The 21615-nt window shown below is 45.8% G+C and overlaps 1 protein-coding gene across 4 annotated transcripts in view; it reads right to left on the reverse strand.

Moving 5' to 3' along the window:
* The window catches only part of LOC118283920 (pro-neuregulin-3, membrane-bound isoform), a 263337-nt gene that overhangs the window by 23546 nt on the left and 218176 nt on the right, over positions 1 to 21615 (reverse strand). For 3 of the 4 annotated variants that reach the window (XM_035606367.2, XM_035606366.2, XM_035606365.2), the window contains one exon: positions 6131 to 6154. The exons of the other annotated variant lie outside the window; for it this stretch is intronic. In XM_035606367.2, coding sequence (XP_035462260.1) covers positions 6131 to 6154 — 24 coding nt within the window. The remainder of the gene's footprint in view (positions 1 to 6130; positions 6155 to 21615) is intronic. 4 annotated transcript variants of the gene reach the window in all.

Consider the following 21615-nt stretch of genomic DNA (forward strand, 5'->3'; position numbering starts at 1 on the left):
GTATTTCATTGTTTGCAGCAGTGATTTGTGTGGAGGACATTGACGGATGACGCATCCTCCCCACGTGAGCGATAGATCAGAAGAGGCTTTTATGTGTCATTCTGGAGGGGATTTATAAACAATGAATTTTCTCTATGTATTTTGTCAGGTGTGTCGGAGTGGTGCTCTAATGTGAGGAGAAAGATGATGGGGGCAAAAACAGGTGGAGGAGAGCAGAGATAAATGTTTTCATCCAAGTTCAATTTTGACTCGGGTCACAAAGGACAAAAGAAACCTCCACTTCACTTAAGTGTTTTCTATGGTTGGCTGAGGTGGAAAATGTGCGACTTTAACACTGATGGAAACCCTTTATCTTTGAAATAAAAGATTGCATTAGGGATTCAGATGAAAGACAGTGAGATTGTCATCTTTGAGCACATTCACAAGCGCACATTCATACACTTTAGTAGGAACCATGCTGATACAGGACAGAGCTTCACTTTGCTCTCAAGTCCACCGCAGTTCTTCACGGCATGAGTTCGACTGAGGTTCTGTCAGTGTCCACATGGGGACATGACTTCTGCAGATCCCAGGTCAGCTGCACGTTCATGCTGCTCATCTCCCGTTCCAACTGGACGTTAGATCTGGTGGCCGGGGGAGAACCTCCAACTTTTGTTGTGCGACATGGAGCTTTGGGAGATTTGGAAACTGATATCTGTGAGTGTTTGCTGAGGTCCTCGATGGAGGTGTACGCTCTGCTGAGCGGCGTTCTCGTGCCTTCTGAGCCGTCGTCTGATCACCACAGTCGTAAAGAGCGATCATCTGCGTTACGGACTGCTCCAGTAATCAACACGTACTCGATACGACCACGCCCAGCAAACACGCCACAGCACAAATCACTGAGATCATACAATTTGGTTTGTTTGATCAGCTGATACAATCACATGAATACAGCCTGGACACACCTGCTGTACGCACAAAGCCAACACACCCACTGGATGTGAATAAATCATGTGGAAAGCATGTTCATGTTCCAACTGCGGGGCAGTGAGGTCACATCTTCTATTTATTTCCACTTCTGCCCTACACAAAGCGCCGTTGCTAACTTATTCAGGGCAACATTATACAAAATATGATTAATATTTTACAGTGAAAGCGGGGGCAGCGTCAGTATAGAGGCGTCCCTGTGACCCTGGTGTGTATGCAGGTAATCTTATGTATTCAGAATGTGTTTGCAGCGAGCCGCGTTGTGTTGGCCTGAAAGACAAATCGATAAGTGACGGAATAAGTGGTGAAATACCCTTGAAGCAGCCTTATATACAATGAAGATTAAAGCCTTAAGACTTTTACTGCCTTTAGTGGGCTCTTTACGACTCATATTTCTTGACAAAAGGCCCAAGCAAGTAAAACACATTGCTTGCTGACGTGCTGATACAACACATTGCCGTATCCATAAGGAAATCTAAATCACACATCACAAATAAGAGAGAAAAGATCCGAATCAAGGCACCGGTGCTCGCCTACCTCAGGTCTGTCCTACACCCCTGCCCGTCCTACACCCCGGCACGTCCTTCACCCTGGCCTGTCCTACAACCCGGCCCGTCCTACAACCCGGCCCGTCCTTCACCCCGGCCCGTCCTACACCCCTGCCCGTCCTTCACCCTGGCTCGTCCTACACCCCGTCCTACACCCCGGCCCGTCCTACAACCCGGCCCGTCCTTCACCCTGGCACGTCCTACACCCCGGCACGTCCTACACCCCGGCACGTCCTACACGCCTGCCCGTCCTACACCCCTGCCCGTCCTACACCCCGGCACGTCCTACACCCTGGCACGTCCTACACCCCGGCCCGTCCTACAACCCGGCCCGTCCTACACCCCTGCCCGCCCTACAACCCGGCCCGTCCTACACCCCGGCCCGTCCTACACCCCTGCCCGTCCTACAACCCGGCCCGTCCTACACCCCGGCACGTCCTACACCCCGGCCCTTCCTACACCCCGCCCGCCCCGCTTTGTTGCTGCCAAACGGCTTATTATTTCCTCACTGCGAGGGGGCGGAGCCACCTTTCCATCGCAGACTGAAAATTCCCCTGTTCAGACTGAACCTTAGCACACGAATCAATAAAAAAACATTTTTTTAAATATGGAGCACTTGAAGCCGTTTTGCCTATTTGATTATGTACTCACGTGATTCTTGCACTTTTTGGACTAATATCTTCATGGTTAAATGCTCTTATTGTGAGTCACTTTTGACAAAAGCATCTGCTAAATGAATTTAATGTAATTTAAAAGGTAGAAATTCACCATCTACATGTTTAATATACCACCTAAGGAATTTGAGAATAAATGTTTTTGTAATATTGGGTCAATTAAACGTTTAAGCTAGTGTCCAATGTTTTTTATAGGGAGGATGTCGAGTAATTCATACAGGAATCTCCAGCTTTATATGTCGATGTTCACCAGACCGGAAACGCACCCAAACACTCGCAGTGTGAAAGTCAGTGACAGCGCGGACACAGAATCTCTCACAGACATGAACGGCGTTGACCGGAGTCTTGCGACAGGCCGACGTGGCATTTCGGCTGCAGGTCCCCTGAGGTGCGGTGCCTCCGGGCCCCGGTGAGAGAGTCTGCACTTGGAAGCGCTCCAGCACAACTGCCTGTTAAAGGATGTGCGATCTCAACGCTCAGCCCGAGATTCTGGCACTTGCAGAGTTTACACTCTGCAAAATCATCTGGCGGTTTTGGACATATGGATGAGTCAGACTGCTGACAGGCACCGATGCTGTCAAGGTCTGCTGCAGAGATTTGATTAAAGATTAAATTGTGTTGCATTTGTACAATTATGAATTAAACATCGGGCCTTTTGCTTTGAGGGCGATAAAGTTTAATGTTTAGTGGCAGCACATTGGAATGGACTCAAGGTTGTCACAGCGCATGGGTTCGGATGAGCAATGGCGAAGGACTAGAAAGGTCAGTTTTGACTGATTGCTACACAAACAAACTGGCATATAAGATACAGATAGTTTGAACCTTAATCACAGCAGAGCATAATCACAGATCGATAAGGTATCGGGTTCTGTTGAGATTCGCAGCCTCCGGGCAGATTGAGTCAGATGTACAGTCTGTCGCTCTTGAGAACTCAGATGGGGTCAAGGTTTCTCCATTTCTGATGTTGACTTTCCACAAGCTGCAGGACTGAATTCCAACTGAAGCTGTTCTGCAGTCTAGGTTGAAAAACCTAAATAATAGACCTGCCTTGACAAAAGAGGCTTTAAAGACATTTAGAAGATATATATATATATATATTCTTTTGTCAGTCTTGTCAGCCTGACTTCACCTCACACGTCTGATTTCTTAACCTTGCCTTGAAAGTTCTGTGCTTTGTGAACATGCGGAGGCCGCGGTGAAGGGACGGTTCTCTGAAACTCTTTTAGGGCCAATGATTGTTTTTATACACTGCAATCCAAAAAAACACCCATGAAACGAATCACTCCAACTAGGAGAAAGGATTAAGTCGAGGGCAGTGAGTTGCCCTCCAGTCAACCCGTCTCACGTGTCTGCAGTCGGGACGACAGGGAATCTTACAAAAGGTGAAACTCCCCAAAGACATTCGTGTACAACATCTCCAGACGTTGACGAGCGACTCCTCGGAAAATACTGTATTCTACGTTTCTGGCAGCGCCGACAGCAGTTTATTGAGAAGTGAAAAGAACAAAGCTGCAGCTACTGGAATCCAAAACGTATTCACAGAAAACAAAATCTCTGAAGTCTTCGATCAAACGGTGTCAGGATTTCCTATTTTTCAGACTTGCTGCCTCTGACTCTGTCACGCCGATGACTGTCTCCTTCTGCTCAGTTAGTCGTCTCTTCTCTCTTCCTTTGATACGGGCAGCAGAGGCCTGTTGTTTGTCACTCACAATGTAATTCCGTAGCAAAGTTGTCAAAGTCAAGCTGAGTGGGATGAAAACTTTTTCTGTGAGCTACACATACGTCCCTCGCTCTGATGGCGGCTGGTAATATACAGTACATGTAAAAAATCACACACACAAACACAAATGTGTCCACCTACACCTTCTTCCATCTTTCTAAAAGAAGATCGACGTTGATTTACAACGAGGTGGAGCATTTTCTATCAGAGTTCAGTGACCTCTGATGGAAAAGGAAATATTGAAGTCCACATAATAACTACCACCTCCTCCTATTGCCAAGCAAATATATATATACTGTAAAACATGTATGAAGGAGAAGACATGAGCCGAGAACCGTGTGGTAATATATTCTGTGTTTAATGAAGCCCTGGGTGGGTGAAGAGATCTCACCCTTCACACACTTCTTTTCTAATCTTGACTCTGCTGGACGGGGGCGGGTAAGTCTCACACACATCTAGGCCAACGGGCGACTGTGGAAAAATAACTACCACAGGATTAGAGTATTTAGTTTAAACCCAGAATCAAAATAATGTGGGCACAGCAGGTCTCGTATTAGCTCTCATGCAATCCAATTATATTGGAGATATATATATATATACATATACATACAAGTGTGAGCAGAGGTGTTACTAATATTCTGTCCCCCTCATATAGAGAACTGTAATCCCACTTTAACTGTGACCTCGGACAGAACTGAAATTACACATTTCAGTTAGAGCTTTAAACATTTTCTCTTCCGTCGCCATGGTTTCAAGCAATTAACATTATTAATGTGACTAACAAGTATTAAAATAAGTTTTCCTAATTATTATTATTGTTATTTATCTCAGCAGAATCCCTTCATACTTTCATAGCTCCTGTAAATGGTCCGTTCACGTGTCTCTGACTGATATTATATCAGACGATGGCTGACAAAGGAAAAAATTAAGGCTTGTGGGTTTAAGTAACCCAATTCATACAGTGGATATTAAGTTATTTTGTATTTTGATTGATTGTATTGTATTTTTACATGGACAGACCCGGGCCGAGTGTGGGATGTGATGGTCTGTCTGTGTGCTGGTTGAAGACACTGAGAGGACGAGAGACGTGAACGTGGTGCGCTGAACAATGTTGCAGAGGCATAGAAAAAAATAAACCTCTCGCTGAATATAAATGGGGAAAAAACACCCTGAGAGATAGCTCTGTGCAAAAGATCATCTGTCACTGCCAAGTTTGCAAAGTGTCAGCAAGTTTCTTGCACAAAAAGAAAAGTGTGGGGGGGGGGGGGGGGGCTTTGTCTGTTTGACTGCAGATGCGACGGCGTTGGTGCGGCAGAGAAATAAGCACGTTTTTCTCGTTCCTGAGAAATGTTTACTTTGACAATGTAGAGGCAGGGAAAGGCCATTTCCCCCAAAATGATCCATTGCTTTTCTCGGCCTGTCCACGTGGAACTGGCCCAGATTGTGAGCGAGAGGGAGGGGGGATGAGGGGGTCTCTGGTTAACGACAAGCCTCCGTGGCGTTAACTGTCGCTCCTCAGCTGATACCTCGCGGAGCCTGCGAGGGGAGTCAGGAACAAGAGACGGGAGCTTGGCAACGACGAGGAGGAGCCGCCGGCAATCCACACACACACACACACAATCATCAGAACGATCTAATCTGACTCGCACAAGGAGAAAAGTAAGGACTGCGGGAACAGGCTTTTGAACATGTGCCACCATGTGCACACATAGACGCGGACTAATGAGAAACGCATTTTGGAAACAGTGCCAACAGCGTGGAAATAAAAACCTCCCTCACTGTACCGGCCTCCCTCTCCACTCGCACTGTTTCCAAGGAGACTGCAGCACATTGGTATTCTGAGGGGACACCTCATAAGCAATTGAGGGAGAAGGGAAAAAGAGGGAGCGCACGAGAAGGAAAGAAAGAGATGGTGCACAAAGCAAACGTGCAGAGAGAAGGAGATAGAGCCGAGCGATAAAGACAATGGCTAATATTTAAAAGAGGAACAGTGTGGCTGTGAATACAAGAAGGCACGTGCACACACGCACGCCGTTTGTAGTCACCACGGCTCGTGTTGTTTCCACTTCAAGTCATGTAACGAGGCCACGTGTGATGAAGCGCGACCACGCATGACGTCCGCCGGGTGTCATTAATGATGTAATGTATGTGAGCAGGTCGTCACCACGACAGTGAGGTGATGTTACAGTCATGACTCATGCAGAAAAAAAAAGCTTCCTTACCCATAAACTCGATGCCCAAGTGATCTGTTGTTCCAGGCGGCGGCGGCGGGGGGGGGAGAGGGAGAGAGAGAAGATCCAGTTAATATAAGAATCGTGTGGGTTTGCATTGTGTCACATTTCATCTCCGGATCATCGCTGACTTGTTGTTCTTTCATGTGAGCTGCTGTATCGGTACTTTCATCCCCCGTCACATGGAGTCAGAAGGCACATGCTAACAACGTTACAGGAAATGACACACGGACACACACACACACACACACACACACGGACACACACACACACACACACACACACACACACACACACGCTGCACAGACGGCACGCCGCCGCGTGCATCCTCGATGTCGGAGCGGCATCAATGTGAGAGTTTGTGTGTGTGAAACATATCAGGGGAAACGAGTCTGAGGTCATTTTGGTTCTATAACTTGTTTGTGCTTTGACAATAGAGCGAAGACACGGAAGGAAGAGACGATGAGTTCCTGCTGTTAGAGGAAACATCCGACACAGGCTCGACTGACCGTCATGTTGAAATGCAACGGAGTGGAATTCTATAAATGCAAAAATAGAAAACGTTCAGGATAGAGATTGTTTTACTCCTCTGTTATTGTTGTTTGACATCATTTCTGCCATACGCCTTGAGGCAATCTGTGACCTCGCGCTTTAAAAGTTCTGAATGAACGAAGATTCATATCTTTTTTTTTCATCTGCATCTGGCATTAGTTTAAAGGAGACATGTTCTGCTTTCTTCAGTTTTTCTCTTGCCTCTAGTGTGTTATAGGTTTTCTCTGTAGCTCCTCCCCCGACAGACCTTCCTGTAACATCGTGACATCACGATAAGCCCATAACGCATTAAACACACAGCAGCTGGTCTGACACGGCCCCCAAACCACGCGCCGGGCAGAGCGAGAGCGAGAGAACTTCCCATACGCGCTGGAAGCGGTTGACCAATGACAACACAGTGGAGCCAGGAGGGAGGGGCCTTGAAGAGACAGGAAGTGTTTCAGACGGAGGCCGTGAAAGAGGAGCTGCAGGAAACTGACGTGTTCACTGAACATTAGAGCATGTGAACCTTTTCAAGTCATAACCCAAACTAAAGTGTAAACGTGAATATGTCTCCTTAACATATGACTCAACCATTTGTAAAAAAACCATTCCATCAACAAATCAAAGGCCTCAGAGCTAAAAATGTAAAAATAGATTAAAAAAATCAGATTGAAAGCTCAGGAAAAATCTTGGAGAATCTTACTTGATATTTTATGTCTTTTAAACTTCTAAATTAAAACGTAAAACATTAGGTCTAGCTGCAACTTTGATATTGTTTATATGAATTTTTTTTTTAATGCACCAAAAAAGAAAAGAAACTTTTCATTAGTATCAAACAATGTAAAAATGTGAAAATAGTCCTAAAACAACATTTTTAACAGGTGAAACGGTTAGGAGCCGGTGTTTTTTTTCTTCTTTTGCATTTTGATATATATATATTTTTTCGAATGTTGAATAACAACACGACTGTATACATACATATTTGTTTTCTTGAGCCTGTGTGACCCCATTGACCTCTACAGACACAAAAGGGGAAACAACAGCGTGATTTGTCCGTTGGAAGCCGGCAGCTCCGCAGTCCTCTGGGCAGAGCAGTAAGCGCTCATCCTGCCGGGGTTGGCAACTCGATTTCCCATGGAGCTCAGTGACTGGAGCCTGGACACTAAAGCTGCCAGGGTTGGGGGATTTCATTCCGCGTGTAGCTCAGCGGTATAGAGCATAGATCAGCAGCAGCACTGTCAGGATATGAGCTCCAGTTCCCAGCGGGGCCGCCCCGTCCTCAAGACGTATGCACTGCAGCTGTAAACCACTTCAGATGGAAGGGCCCACGGTGTCACGTTTAAAATGTGCTCCGTGGAAAAAACTGATGGCCTCTTATTCTCTGGATGGGCCAAAAGAAATCTGGATCTGGAACGGGCTGGAAACTTGCATGATACATGTTTATGAAAAAGAGGAAGCTGTTTTCCAATCTCAAAAGGCAGAGGCACAAAATGAGAGTAAGTCGATTTGTAGAATTGTACACGGAAGACTTTTGCACACCATGAGTTTGTGGTTGCAGCTCGCTGTATTAAAAAGAAGTGCACTGACTGAATCAAAGCAGGAGAAGAAAAGAAAGTGATGGAATAACACAAAGAGAACAAACCCGCTCAGGGTTACCAATCAACCTTCTGATGGATCCACACTGAAAGGCATTAATGCCATCGGACCGAACCACCGTCATCAGCGCGAGTGATTGTGTCATTTTTGAATGACAGGTTGAGGCTGCTATCTGTGGGGAATTAACGTGAACAAATTCACATCTCACCTATTAGTCAGGAAACGACAGCTTCCCCGGTTAATTATGTTCCTTCATTGTGCAGCGAGAGCTTAGAGCCTAATCGCCTGGAATTCTTATTGCAGTGCGCCAAACTAAATCACCAAACAGGCCGCTCTATACTATAAAAGTGACCTTTACTGTCATGGTTAAACAACTTCAACACATAGTTGAGGTTGTTGAAAAGTACAAAAATGACTTAGGTAAGGTTTAGTAAAAGATTGTGTTTTGGGGTTAATATAAGAATTTTGTGTAAAAGAAATGATTTCCAATTGCGTTACACATTCTCAGAAAATAATTGCTGAAAACACGTTTAAAGTTCCCTCCAGTCACGTTTTAAAGAATATACAAATAATCTGCCATGTCTTATATTTAGTTTGAAATGGGTCTGAAACCATCCACTCTCTCTCCTTCACTGAGGAATTCTGAGACTATGAATATTCACCATATGCAACTGCTAATGCTAACGCTAACTGTCTTCTGACACACCTGCCGTCCTCTCCTGGATGCTAACTGTTAATGCTAACGCTAACTGCCGTCCTCTCCTGGATGCTAACTGTTAATGCTAACGCTAACTGTCTTCTGACACACCTGTCGTCCTCTCGTGATTCGCTGCCTCTGCTACACTGGAAGTTTCTGGTTGCTTTGTCTCACATTTCGAATTGGACAGAGATTAGTTTTCTGTATTTGTGACATATCAGGATTCATTGATTTCCAAATGTCAGAGAAGTGAAAGAGAAATCTCCTCCTCCAGGAGAGGAATGTGAAAACACCATATACAAGTCAATGTCAGACATGTTGGAGGACAGGAACGGAGTGGAGGGGGACAAAAGACTATGATGTTAATATTGTCTCTGTCTCATTTCTGTTGCATTCAGGCGTCTCATCATTTACTCTTCCATTCGTTCTTTTCGTATTGATCTTAATAGGATGTTTCTCCAACCACACTTTTGGTTCCTGTGCTTATACAGATGATGTTTGTGATTTTGTGTCTCCACTTACACTGCAATACACAAAAACACATAATCTCTCTCTCCCTCTCTCTCTTCCACTTCCGTGTGTCAGATAAAAAAAAGAATAAATGAATGACTCTACAGATGGGCACGAAGGAGCGATTGCATCACGCTCCCATCTCGGACTGACTGATGGCTTCGCTCTCCGTGTGTGCGGAGAACAGAGAATATTCGCTACATGCTATTTCCATTTAGCGGCCGGCGCTCTTTAGAGGGCGGGAGAGCAAATTGATATTTTGACAGAAGGAGTGCAAACTAAATGATGGCACTGCGTTGTCCACTGTTCAGCCCTGATGAAATTCAATGTGGATCAGTCACACGATCATGTGACGCAACAGAGAGTCTGGGTCTGTCACTTTGCTGCTCAGTTTTCTTTCTCGAGTGGATTTCGCAGGTTTATGAAATGTCCGGTGCGCTGCTCTGCCTGGCGCCCGGCGTCGGCCTGCCTGCGACCCTTAAAGGATGAGCGCTGCAGATAATGGATGGTTGGATGAATCCGTTGGAACAACAGCTTGTTTTTGTCCAGTGAAGTAAATGAAAATGTAACAGCCAACTACCATTCCTTTCTATGTAGTTATCCACGTTACTTTTTATGATGTAAGGAAGCAAAAACAACATATTTGGGCCGGATTCGTTTGGTCCTCCAGTCAAAGCTGCTGCCACGAGGTTTGGATCAGGGAGATTATGAACTGAAATCTCCCCCCGGGCTTTTAAAAAGATGATATTTCCAAACATTTTCCAAAGAACTGACGTGCAAAGAGCCTGTGAAACATCCCACATCCCAAAAAAGGATTCAGCCCAAAAGTGGTTTAGTAGTTTTGTTTTCCTCCAAAATGCTCTCCTCTATTTATTCAGGTCACACGAGTGACCTCAGCTGAGATGAGCGTCCTGTAGCCTGCTACAGTCTGAGAGATTAATGGCTCTGTGTGTGTGTGTCTGTGTGTGTGTGTGTGTGTGTGTGTGTGTGTGTGTGCGCGCAGAGCAGAAATGTGTTTAAAAATCCACAAACAATGCTGAAGCTGAACGTCAACTTTAACTAACCTGTTTCATCAGTTCATCATTTATTGTGTCTCTGCACGTCGTAACCCTACTGCCTTTGCCTGAGGCCGTTGCTATAGCAACTAGAGAGTCTCACACCAGCCGCAAAAACGCCCGTCAACAAGCCGCCATCGGAAGAGTACTCAGCTGTACTATGTTATTAACGTACTTACTTTACCCTCCCCCAATCTACGTAACGTGGTGCTGGTCAAAATAAAACAACTCTCTCGTCAAGCTCCCAGCTGTATCCTAAACGGTTGTGACGCCATTGTAATGACAAATTCTAGCAGTCTGCTCTGCATACGAGTGCTCCAACAAAATGCCTGCACGGAAAGGAGTTGGAATGACTGAACTGACTAAAACCGAAGTCGAGTCCCAAATTCAGGGACCGCCTCTTTCGGAGGCTACATTTGAAGACACAGCGGCGCGACCATAACCCTGTCCAGCTAATGAAAATACAAATCAACAAACTTCTGTTTATACAGTAAATTTCAAGATCCAAAGTTTAGGATGATTTTTTCCTCCATCACTTTTTTTTCCTTCACAATCTTAACTGACCACATCTTGATATCATGACCATTCATAAACTATGAGCCATGTGGGTGTACAGTCCATTAGATATCATGCACACACACATAACCCGCACGCACACGCACACACACGCACACACACACACACGCACACACACGCACACACACACACACACACACACGCACACACACATGCACACACACACACGCACACACACACACACACACACACACACACACACACATTATTTCAAAGCATTAAAGCAAAATGACACAAAACGAGACGCGGAGGTTCAAACACGGGACGCCACTTTTCACCGACTTTGCTTTTGTTTGGGAGTTATTGGATTGAAATCACTTCCACTCTGAAAATTAATCGACAGACACTTTTGGATGACGCACAAGGACACATTTTACATTAGTGATATTTCTTCGGGAGCCTTCACGATAAATTGCCATGAATTGCAATCATAAATGAAGGCCAGTGGAAAGGTTGTGTAAAGAAAAAAAGCTCCGTGGCACAGAACAACATTTTAAAAAGTCGGGAAAAGCTGTGGTTAATCTAAAGTTTGGATTTGGACCGAGATGGGATTTAGTATCATTTAGAGTTTGAGTAATTGGTCCAATCTGTTGCGGCTGCTGTTTGACGTCGGCGCTGTTCAACGGGGGGAAATAAAGGAATAAATAGTCAGTGACAACGTCTGAGGCACCGTGGCGACGCCCACAGGGAGCTGTCAGTCATCATCAGGGTCGCGTCGCCGAGAACACGTCTTCCTCTCCGGCCCTTCGTATAAAACCCACGCACGCTCACACATTAAAATACCCTTTTTATATTCTCGCCATTTTGTCCAGTAGGTTCCTGGAGTTGCTTTTATGAACGCACTCTTATGTCAACGTGCCCCGTGGAACTTCCATCAGAGTCTCAGCTCGTGGCGTTCAGGTGCCGGTGACAGTGTCGGTGTTACAGGTGTAGAAGCGGTCCGTTATTTGAAAAGCATGATGTCGATGTCGATGTGTTTCATCCTGAGGCTCCTGGTGCTGAGGCTGCTGGTAAAAATAATTTGATCTGTAGCTGACCCCCTCCTCACACCCTCCTCTTCCATCTGTCAACAACTTCAGAAAGAGAAAGTTGAGAGTTGGGAGGACGGCGTTAAGCCTCGTACGTGTGCTCACTTATCTCAGACCCCCTTTTTTTTCCGGGCAAATTCTAATTTTGCTCCCATTTCGTCAGCTCGCAGGGAAATGAAACGATCTGTCAGAGAGATTACTTTTATTTTGATGTGATATTTTCATGCCCATTAGTCACTGTGTAAATCGCAGCTGCCTAATTACTCTGCAATTCATCATTATTACACAATTTAAAAAATACATATTTACATTAAAGAAAATGCAAACAAAGTAATTCCCCTGTGAAACTGAGCTAATAACATTATCTTCAAATTAACTTCTCATATGTATCTAAATCAGTTCCTTGATGATGACGACGTGTACATTTAAGGACTTGACTGTCAGCAACAGTAAATGTGTTTGCGTCCGGTTCAGCCGACTGATCCGATGAGCAGCAGGAATGTAAAGAAGAAATCTGGGCAGCCGGTCTGCAGACGTTGGCAGCGCGAGGTCGGTCAGTGAATCACAGACGCCTCTGAGGCTTTTCGGAAACCAGGAGGAAGGAGGCAGACAGGAGGGACGGTGGCTCGCCCAAAGGCTTTGCAAGGATGAATGAGTAAGAGGAGGAGGAGGAGGGAAGAGTAAACTGTTCCCAAAAGCAACGAATGAAGAAGGAGGCGGGAGAGAGGATGAGAGAGAGAGTTACTGGCACATACAGTAAGTCTGAGTAAATAATGGAGCAAACTAACTTCATCAGGTGAAGAGAAATACAAGGACCTAGTATTTATTGATCACTACTGTATGAGTCTGTAAGACTTAAACACTACATTACCCATGAGCCTCAGTCTTTATAGGAACGTAGCCAGTCAATCAGAGCGGCGGCAAATAAAGAAAGTTAGAAAAGTTAGAAAACTTGGATAATCTCTTACTCCAGTGTGTTTGCTAAACGCTGGCACAGATCGTGGGACCTGTGACCGAGAGACCAGCATTAAATATGTTGCACGTGTGAATGTTATTAATCCCAATGTTCGTGTGTTCACCGTTCTCTCTTTAAATCTTCATGTGCTCTGACTTTTGCCTTTTACTGTTTGTGGAAGATTGTCCTTCCTCCACACAGCAGCTCATTTCTTTACACTCGGAGCCTCACAAGCGCTTCGGTGGCGATATTGTTTTTCTTTGGAGTTTTACTACAGGAGACTTGGACGCCCGAACCAACCCTGTGGTCTATCACCTCATAATGACATCATAAGGAAATGTGCGTGTTCACACGGTGGGGTCGTCCTTCCTGTCGACCTTGAAGTTTGTCAGGGTCGTCGGGTTGGTTCACGTCTTTCCGTCTGACAGTCGAGTCACTCTTTTCACGGGTCAACGGATTCCAGTATGAAGATGGGGACTGAGAGTGGAATGGAAAGTTAACGTGAGGAAAGCTGGAGTTATTTTTACATCACCAGCTATAAAAGACCGGCGGTCTGTCTTTGTGCGCTGCGATTGGAAATTGCCACACAACCCGGGCAGTGATCCTTGATCGGTCGCCCTTGTTCTCTGAGGTTTAATGACCACGAGCGCTGGACTGGAGCCGCGTCGAGGTGGAGGGGAAAGGCAACGCAGCGTGTCCTAATGTACCCGGACACCGGGTAGCCTGCGCTCCGCTCGGGCCGAGCCGAGGGGCCGGAAAAGGAAATGTGGTTATGATGAGTCTTATACATCGAGGAGGAACGAGAGAAGGAGCCTGAAATGTGAGGACAAAAAGAAAAAAAAGAAAATAGACTGTGAGGTAGAGCGGAGGTCGTGAGTCGTGCGTTGGTGGTCATCGATTGTACTGCTACTTTTTATCTAATGTATATTCATAAACTTGTTGTGTCACTTTGGAGAAGAAGCTTTAAAGTCGTTTTTGTTTGTTTGTTCTCGTCCCACCGATCGACCGCCGAGCTCTTTTGTCTGTTTCACCTGGACTCAAGGTGAGTCATCATTATCACGTTAGTCACTGCTGGCAGGTTTGAGTTGCGCCGGCAGCAGATGAAACACTCACTTAAATAGCTAAAAGTTGCTCAGTGACAAGGTTCCTGTGCATTCTGATTCAAGAGAAGCTCTTTTGTCTTGGCTTGACGGGTCCAAAGGGGAGGTTGAGGAGGATGAGGAGGGTGAGGAGGAAGAGGAGGATGAGGAGGGTGAGGAGGATGAGGAGGGTGAGGAGGATGAGGAGGATGAGGAGGGTGAGGAGGATGAGGAGGGTGAGGAGGAAGAGGAGGATGAGGAGGGTGAGGAGGATGAGGAGGATGAGGAGGATGAGGAGGGTGAGGAGGGTGAGGAGGATGAGGAGGGTGAGGAGGATGAGGAGGATGAGGAGGATGAGGAGGATGAGGAGGGTGAGGAGGATGAGGAGGATGAGGAGGATGAGGAGGGTGAGGAGGATGAAGAGGTTGAGGAGGATGAGGAGGATGAGGAGGGTGAGGAGGATGAGGAGGGTGAAGAGGAGGATGAGGAGGGTGAAGAGGAGGATGAGGATGAGGAGGATGAGGAGGATGAGGAGAATGAGGAGGGTGAGGAGGATGACTTTCTTTACTACCAAAAAACCCCACGCAAAGTCAAAACTAGAGGAAAGAGCAAGAACACTTATAAAGGATTATTCATCTGAGTACACTTATAGAAAAAGCCACGGCGTCGAAAAGCTGTCTGTCTGAATCCAAAGAAGACTGAGAGGAAACAAACACACGGAGGAGAGAAGAAGAAAAAAAGACAAAACCAGATGTTCACCGCAGCTAAACTGGAAATAAATCCAGGAAAAAATGATCACGTTCCACATTTGGTTGCCAATTAACTGACACACCATCAACGTTTCATTAATATTCATGAAGATGAAGCGAGCAGCGCCACCAGACTACAGTACTGTACTTCTCTCACTGCAGGTTCACAGTCTGACATCACTCTGAATGCAGGGACATTTATGTCACGGCCCCTTTAAGTGGGAAAATCTCAAATCTGTCCCTAAATGGTGGAAAGTAGGTCGGCGGTGCGTCGGGCTCCCATACTCCCTCAACTGGGGTGAAGGACAGAAAACAAGTCAAGAGGAGAGACAGTAAACAAACGAAGAGCAGCCGATGGAGAGAAAGAGGGAATAAAACAAGGGAAGAATGGATGCGACGAGAAAGAGAGAGGGGGGAAGCTCGCGAGGTGCTCGGCGGAGACGAGGGCGGGAGAATTGTACTGTCTGCCACTCTGGGCCCGGTTATTAATGACCTGCGACTGGAGGGGTGGGTGGCGAGCGGCGAGCGGCGAGCCACTGCTCCGGGATAATCTGCATCCCGCTGACATATTCCTCGCCAAGCAGCGGCTGACAAGACCCATACTTCACCATAAATTGGGCCTTCCAGATCCATTAGGGGCCGGGTATGTGGGCCCAGCCGCAGAGTCCTGATCAGATGCTCAATGGAAACTGGGAGAATCAATAAGAAAAGGAAAAAAAAACACAACAACAATGCCATGTGGTGGGAGAGCATATGACAAAGTTATTGTTTCAATATTCCAGGCCAAATCTTTTGCCTTTCACTCGTGTAAATAGTTTTATTTTCACACGGGGGCGCGCGGCGGATCAATTACTGCGATCAATACACATTCCCCTTTTCCTTCTCTCTCCCCCTCTCGCCTCTGATTGCCTGCTGTCCGTGTCCACGGCGATAGACGGGCCAGAAGGTAAAATTGGCGTCAGCAATCAGTGTCGTTGAGCTCTGCGGCAATCATGGTTTTTACGCTTTCCTCCCGCCAGAGGAGGGGAACTTAATTCAAGTGGATAATGTGGCTCCATGGGCTTTTCCCCCGTTTAAAAAGAGATGAATGCAGAGTGGATTTTGTTGTTGTTGTTGGCAGAGGGGGAATATGAAGGCCATCACTGACGCGGCTAATGCTCGACAGAAGGCAGAATGTACGCGTTTCAATTGAATCAACCTAGAGACGAGCAAGAATTCAAGACTCTGAGCGTCACGATCCCTCGGTGGGCGATTGTACAGTGAATTCATGCAGTTCAGTTCATCGTGTGCGACGATGTGAGGTCACAGAGAGGACAAACACACGGACACATGTTCGCAGCAGTGTGTGTGTCTGAGTGTAATCCTTCACCTCCACCAGCTGCAGCCCAGCGAGCCTCCATTCATGACTCTCCACCACACGTCTCACATTCTTTACAGCCAGTTCGACAGGCTCTGCGCTCCGAGCGTTGGTCAGGACGCGAGCGAGCGAGCGAAGGACTCGCCCCGGCTGCAGCGAACTAACGTCTGCGCGCTCCAGCGGAGGAGGGATTGGACGGAAAACTGCCGGCGTCCTGCTGTGAACCTGGAAAAAAGGCGCGGGTGCAAAGTGACGCTGCCACATTCAGAAGCTCTTAGTTAGCATGTGGACAGGTGAGCTGCTCCACAAAACATGGATTAACACATGTCGGGAATATGAAAGTCCCATAGGCAACAGTCGGACGTCACCTCGTCGGCCTGCAGGGAAGTCGGTGTCCATCAGACACGTGTGTGAAGCTTTGGCGAGCTCAGGCTGACGGAGTTTTCCCGACGCTCCCATCCAACGCCACCATGGAACAATACGTCACCCACAACACGAAGGATGTGACGACGTACCCGACAGGCGTCGGGCCCAGAGTGGACCTACTGCACGTGCCACCAGAAGGATGACAGGGGTGGGCGATCTGGCCAAAAGATCACATGACGATATCCAAGTAACAAGACAGTCGTGTATTAGAGTCACTACGGTGTCCACGTTCCTCTGAAAATCAGATCATATACCAGATTAAGATCGCTTCCGAAACAAGATGGTCAGACCGGCCACCCCCTGCGCCTGCCTGGGATAAAGAGAACGTTAACAAGGAAGCCAGATGATGGAAACACATCCCGGGTTCGTTGAACTCGCCTGGTTTGTTTAATGCTACATGAAAGTGCAGGGCCGATTCACTTTGTGTAGTTATTCAAATGGGCACCTTCAATCTGTACTGTAATTACTCCCTGATGGATTATGCTCCTGAACGTAATCCAGGGTTACGGCTTGAATACAAACAAACACACAACGTTGTGAGACGACATCACCGTGCGAAATGGATTCTTGTCATCCGTTCATCAAAGAGACGCTTCCTTTGTTGTCTTAATGGAAAGTCTGGATGTGAAAGTCGCCGTTACCTTCACCTGTGAAACGCGCCGGTTAAACTGAAAGACGCCTGTGCCTCTGCAGCGACTGTGTCACACAAAACGAGCTTTATTATTTCCATCATTATGAAATACAAAGAGCAACATTTAGATTCAGGAGGTCTGCTCCTGTCAGACGAGCTCCGACCACCTGGGGCTCTGGTATCCTCAAAGCCTCCAGGAACCTGACAGTTCTTAATCCACGTCCCATGTTACGGATGGATTTACGTTCCCACAGTTAGTGGGCGTCACGAAGTGTTGAGCCAGATCCTCCTCGTCCTTCTTTTCCGATTGTGTGAATTTCAACAAGACGTATCCCGAGACTCCGCTTTAACGAACACTCACTCAGGAGAATCACGGAGAACTGTGAGAAAAGGAAACCAAGGACTTTCTGTAGGAGAGCGCTGTATCGGCTGACTGCGCTCCAGAGTTACTGACAGTGACTGAGTCCTGTACTTAAAGCTCCTACACGTGTAAGTTTTTGAGATGTCTTCCATGACTAAGAAGCAACAGGTTGCACCACAGATCCTTCTTCATTTGTTTGTAGGAACATCTGGTTGGTGCAGGAAGGCTTTAAAGAATATCGTCCAGTTGGTGGACGCAATACTGAACAAAAACGGATCCACAATATTTTCAGAAAAGAGAAAAATGTCATTCAAAACGACACCAGAGTCGAGTCCAGTGTCGCCTGGGACAGTTTCAAGCTCATGTCTTTGTGGACCGATGGTCAAATGGAGCCTCTGATGGATCAGCAAAGCGTGTGGTGTGGCCGCCCTGACCGTCTGAAACCAGTTCCTTCACACAGGTCAAGTCTTTAGGGACTTTATGTATCAAGTGAACCAAGTCCCAGAGCAGAGAACCCATCAAACTGTGTCCTGAGGCTCAACGATACCAACACTGTCTCGAGGCGGGAGAGTTAAAGAAAGACGTTAAGACGTTAAAGACGTTAGAGACGTTAGAGACGTTAGAGACGTTAAAGACTTTAAAGATGTTAGAGACGTTAGAGACGTTAAAGACGTTAAAGACGTTAAAGACGTTAAAGACGTTAGAGACGTTAGAGACGTTAGAGACGTTAAAGACGTTAAAGACGTTAAAGACGTTAGAGACGTTAAAGACTTTAAAGACGTTAAAGACGTTAAAGACGTTAGAGACGTTAGAGACGTTAGAGACGTTAAAGATGTTAGAGACGTTAGAGACGTTAAAGACGTTAAAGACGTTAAAGACGTTAAAGACGTTAGAGACGTTAGAGACGTTAGAGACGTTAAAGACGTTAAAGATGTTAGAGACGTTAGAGACGTTAAAGACGTTAAAGACGTTAAAGACGTTAAAGACGTTAGAGACGTTAGAGACGTTAGAGACGTTAAAGACGTTAAAGACGTTAAAGACGTTAGAGACGTTAAAGACTTTAAAGACGTTAAAGACGTTAAAGACGTTAGAGACGTTAAAGACGTTAAAGACGTTAAAGACGTTAGAGACGTTAAAGACGTTAGAGACGTTAGAGACGTTAAAGACGTTAAAGACGTTAAAGACGTTAGAGACGTTAGAGACGTTAAAGACGTTAGAGACGTTAAAGACATTAAAGACGTTAAAGACGTTAGAGACGTTAAAGACGTTAAAGACGTTAAAGACGTTAGAGACGTTAGAGACGTTAAAGACTTTAAAGACGTTAAAGACGTTAGAGACGTTAAAGACATTAAAGACGTTAAAGACGTTAGAGACGTTAGAGACGTTAAAGACTTTAAAGACGTTAAAGACGTTAGAGACGTTAAAGACGTTAGAGACGTTAAAGACGTTAAAGACTTTAAAGACCTCATTTTTGTGACGTGAATTTAACTTGAGTTCACACTCAACGTCTCCATGGATTAGTTTAGACTGTACCAGCGTTCATGTTCATGTCCCCTCGCTGTACATCACGGTTTATTCTTGATGGAACATTTTCATCTCGTGTCCTTCATCGACTTCATCTTTGCAGTTTGCTCATCCGAGTTTGCAGTTTGTTCCCGACCACCCACACGATGTGTTTGAGCCTGTATTCTTCACGACTTCGCTACTGATGGATATGACTACACTAATAGCTTCGTGTGTGTGTGATAACTTATTGATTTATTAATTATCTAAAAGGTGAACTTATCTAGAGAGAATGACTTTTGGAGCTGGTGGGCGTCGTATTTGCCATCCGCCGTGACTCAACAGTTGGCCCCCCGAGATAAAAAGCATGAAGCTTAAAGCGATCGCACATCTTATGCTTCCTTTTATGTCTTATGATGTGAGATGCAGGGCCGCGGTCTCGGGGAAATTGGACTTGCATGATTACTGCAGTATTATCGTCTGCGGTACACACAAACCTGCCGAGCGTGAAATCAAATCTCATAAAGATAGTGTGAATTAAATCTGTCTTCAGATTTAAATCTCTCTCTATCTCTGTGGGAGTGTCTATGATCCATGTGATGTCGATTATTTAGATATAATAATAATAATCATCCTGACCCCAGACCGTGTCCGCTGCCAGGCCTATCGACTCAGAAAGGTTGAATATCTTTTCATTTCATTCTTTAAAATGTGGCCATGACAGTGATTGCGGAGGGTCTTTGAGAGATGATGAAAGAAGCAAAGGAAGAGATTAATGTCGTGGGAAACGCTTTTAGAGAATTCTGTGTCGTCTTGTCGCGTCTCGACAACAAGTTTCTTCTGGGATGAAAAGCTTTGACACACTGTTTTTCAGGGACGACAACGGGAAACTGTTGTCGCTCTTTGACAGTTTCGCTAAAAGAATCTTTGATCTCGTAACACGTGACACTCCGGTGTGGAGCCTCGTCAGCGTTTTGAGACTCAAACGCACATCAGGGTTTGAAACACAAGAGTTTATAATCTTTATGGTTTACAGAAGCATCCGACTCATAGTTAGTGCACAGCACTTTTAACCCTTTAAGAGCCAGAGCGTGGAGTCCAATGTGTTCGCTGTCAACACTTTTGATTTGCACATCTCTCCACTTTCTTTGCATTGACTCTTAAAGCTTCTGCCAAATCTATCAAGCTACATTCGAGACATGTACACGTGTCAAGTGTGTTGTTCATTTATAACTTTGTTTGGTTGTTAAGAGCAGCTGTCGCCGAGTAGTGATGTTGACTTCTGATCTCTTAACTAAAATGAATATCATGAAGAATTTGTCATTAAAGTATTATTCAACTTGTTCCAACTGCACATTCAACTTCTACTTTCACACTGACTGAAATATTCAGACCCAAGACCTGTGCGCTGCCATCAAACGCATATATATTTATTGTCAATGTCTTTGTGCAATGGATGTGTGCAGAGTTTTCTAAAATTCAGACTGACATCTTTGGAAATTTGAGATGTTTTTGTTTTTTAAATGCAGTATTTCATTTTGCAAGACATTTGAGGCATCTTGAATGTTTGTGCGTGCACATTTTGAGGCCTCGTGTCGATTGAATTTGTCTGTTCAATACTTGTGTCTGGCATTTATTCATATATTGCATTTGTTATTCCCCTTGGACGCTTATAACTCAATATTGTTTTGTGGTTGATAAAGCCAATATTTTACTTTAAACCATGTTCAGATTTTTGTGGTGTTCCTTGTTTTGTCGAGAGGACGAACGTCTCCCTCTCTCTCTGCATCGCCTCGTTTCTCACTGTGCTTCTGTTTGTAAAACCGCTGGAATCTTGACACGTCTCTTGTCAGAAGACCCGACCACACACACCCGTCCTTCCCTTCTGTCGCGGCGTGCCGGAGGTGCTTGGCCGCGCTCGTCGGCCCTGCTGGTGAACCTGTTTTCGTTCTTTTTTTTTTAGCTATAGTGCGATTCAGTCCTCCGTCCGTCAGTGTTGGGAAGATGAGCTGGACGGAGAACTGGGGACTGGGGAGAAGATGGACAGGATGCACGGACGAGGTCAGCGAGAGACAAGTGGGAGGAGGGTCAACACTGAGGCCAGATGGAGCACGGGACACAAAGGAAACCAGGGAGCTGAGGGTTAGGATGAGCGAAGGAGTGTGATCATGTGAGGGCTGAGGAAAGAAGAGCGAGGACTGACACTCTTCTATTCCCACTTTGCACTTACCAACTTTGTGAAGCAGGAAGAAGAAAAGAAAGAAAAGGCGGCGTCAAAGAGAGAGTAAATCCACAGGTTCTATGAGAACGGGGGGCGGGGACGTGTCGGGAATAAAGAAGTTAGTTGAGAGCGCGGATTGAAGCCGGTGAGAATAATGACCTTAAAGTAGGCCAATCGATTCTTACGATTTAGGAAGTG

This window comes from Scophthalmus maximus, chromosome 10 (genome assembly GCF_022379125.1).
Source record: "Scophthalmus maximus strain ysfricsl-2021 chromosome 10, ASM2237912v1, whole genome shotgun sequence".
NCBI classification, from domain to species: domain Eukaryota; kingdom Metazoa; phylum Chordata; class Actinopteri; order Pleuronectiformes; family Scophthalmidae; genus Scophthalmus; species Scophthalmus maximus.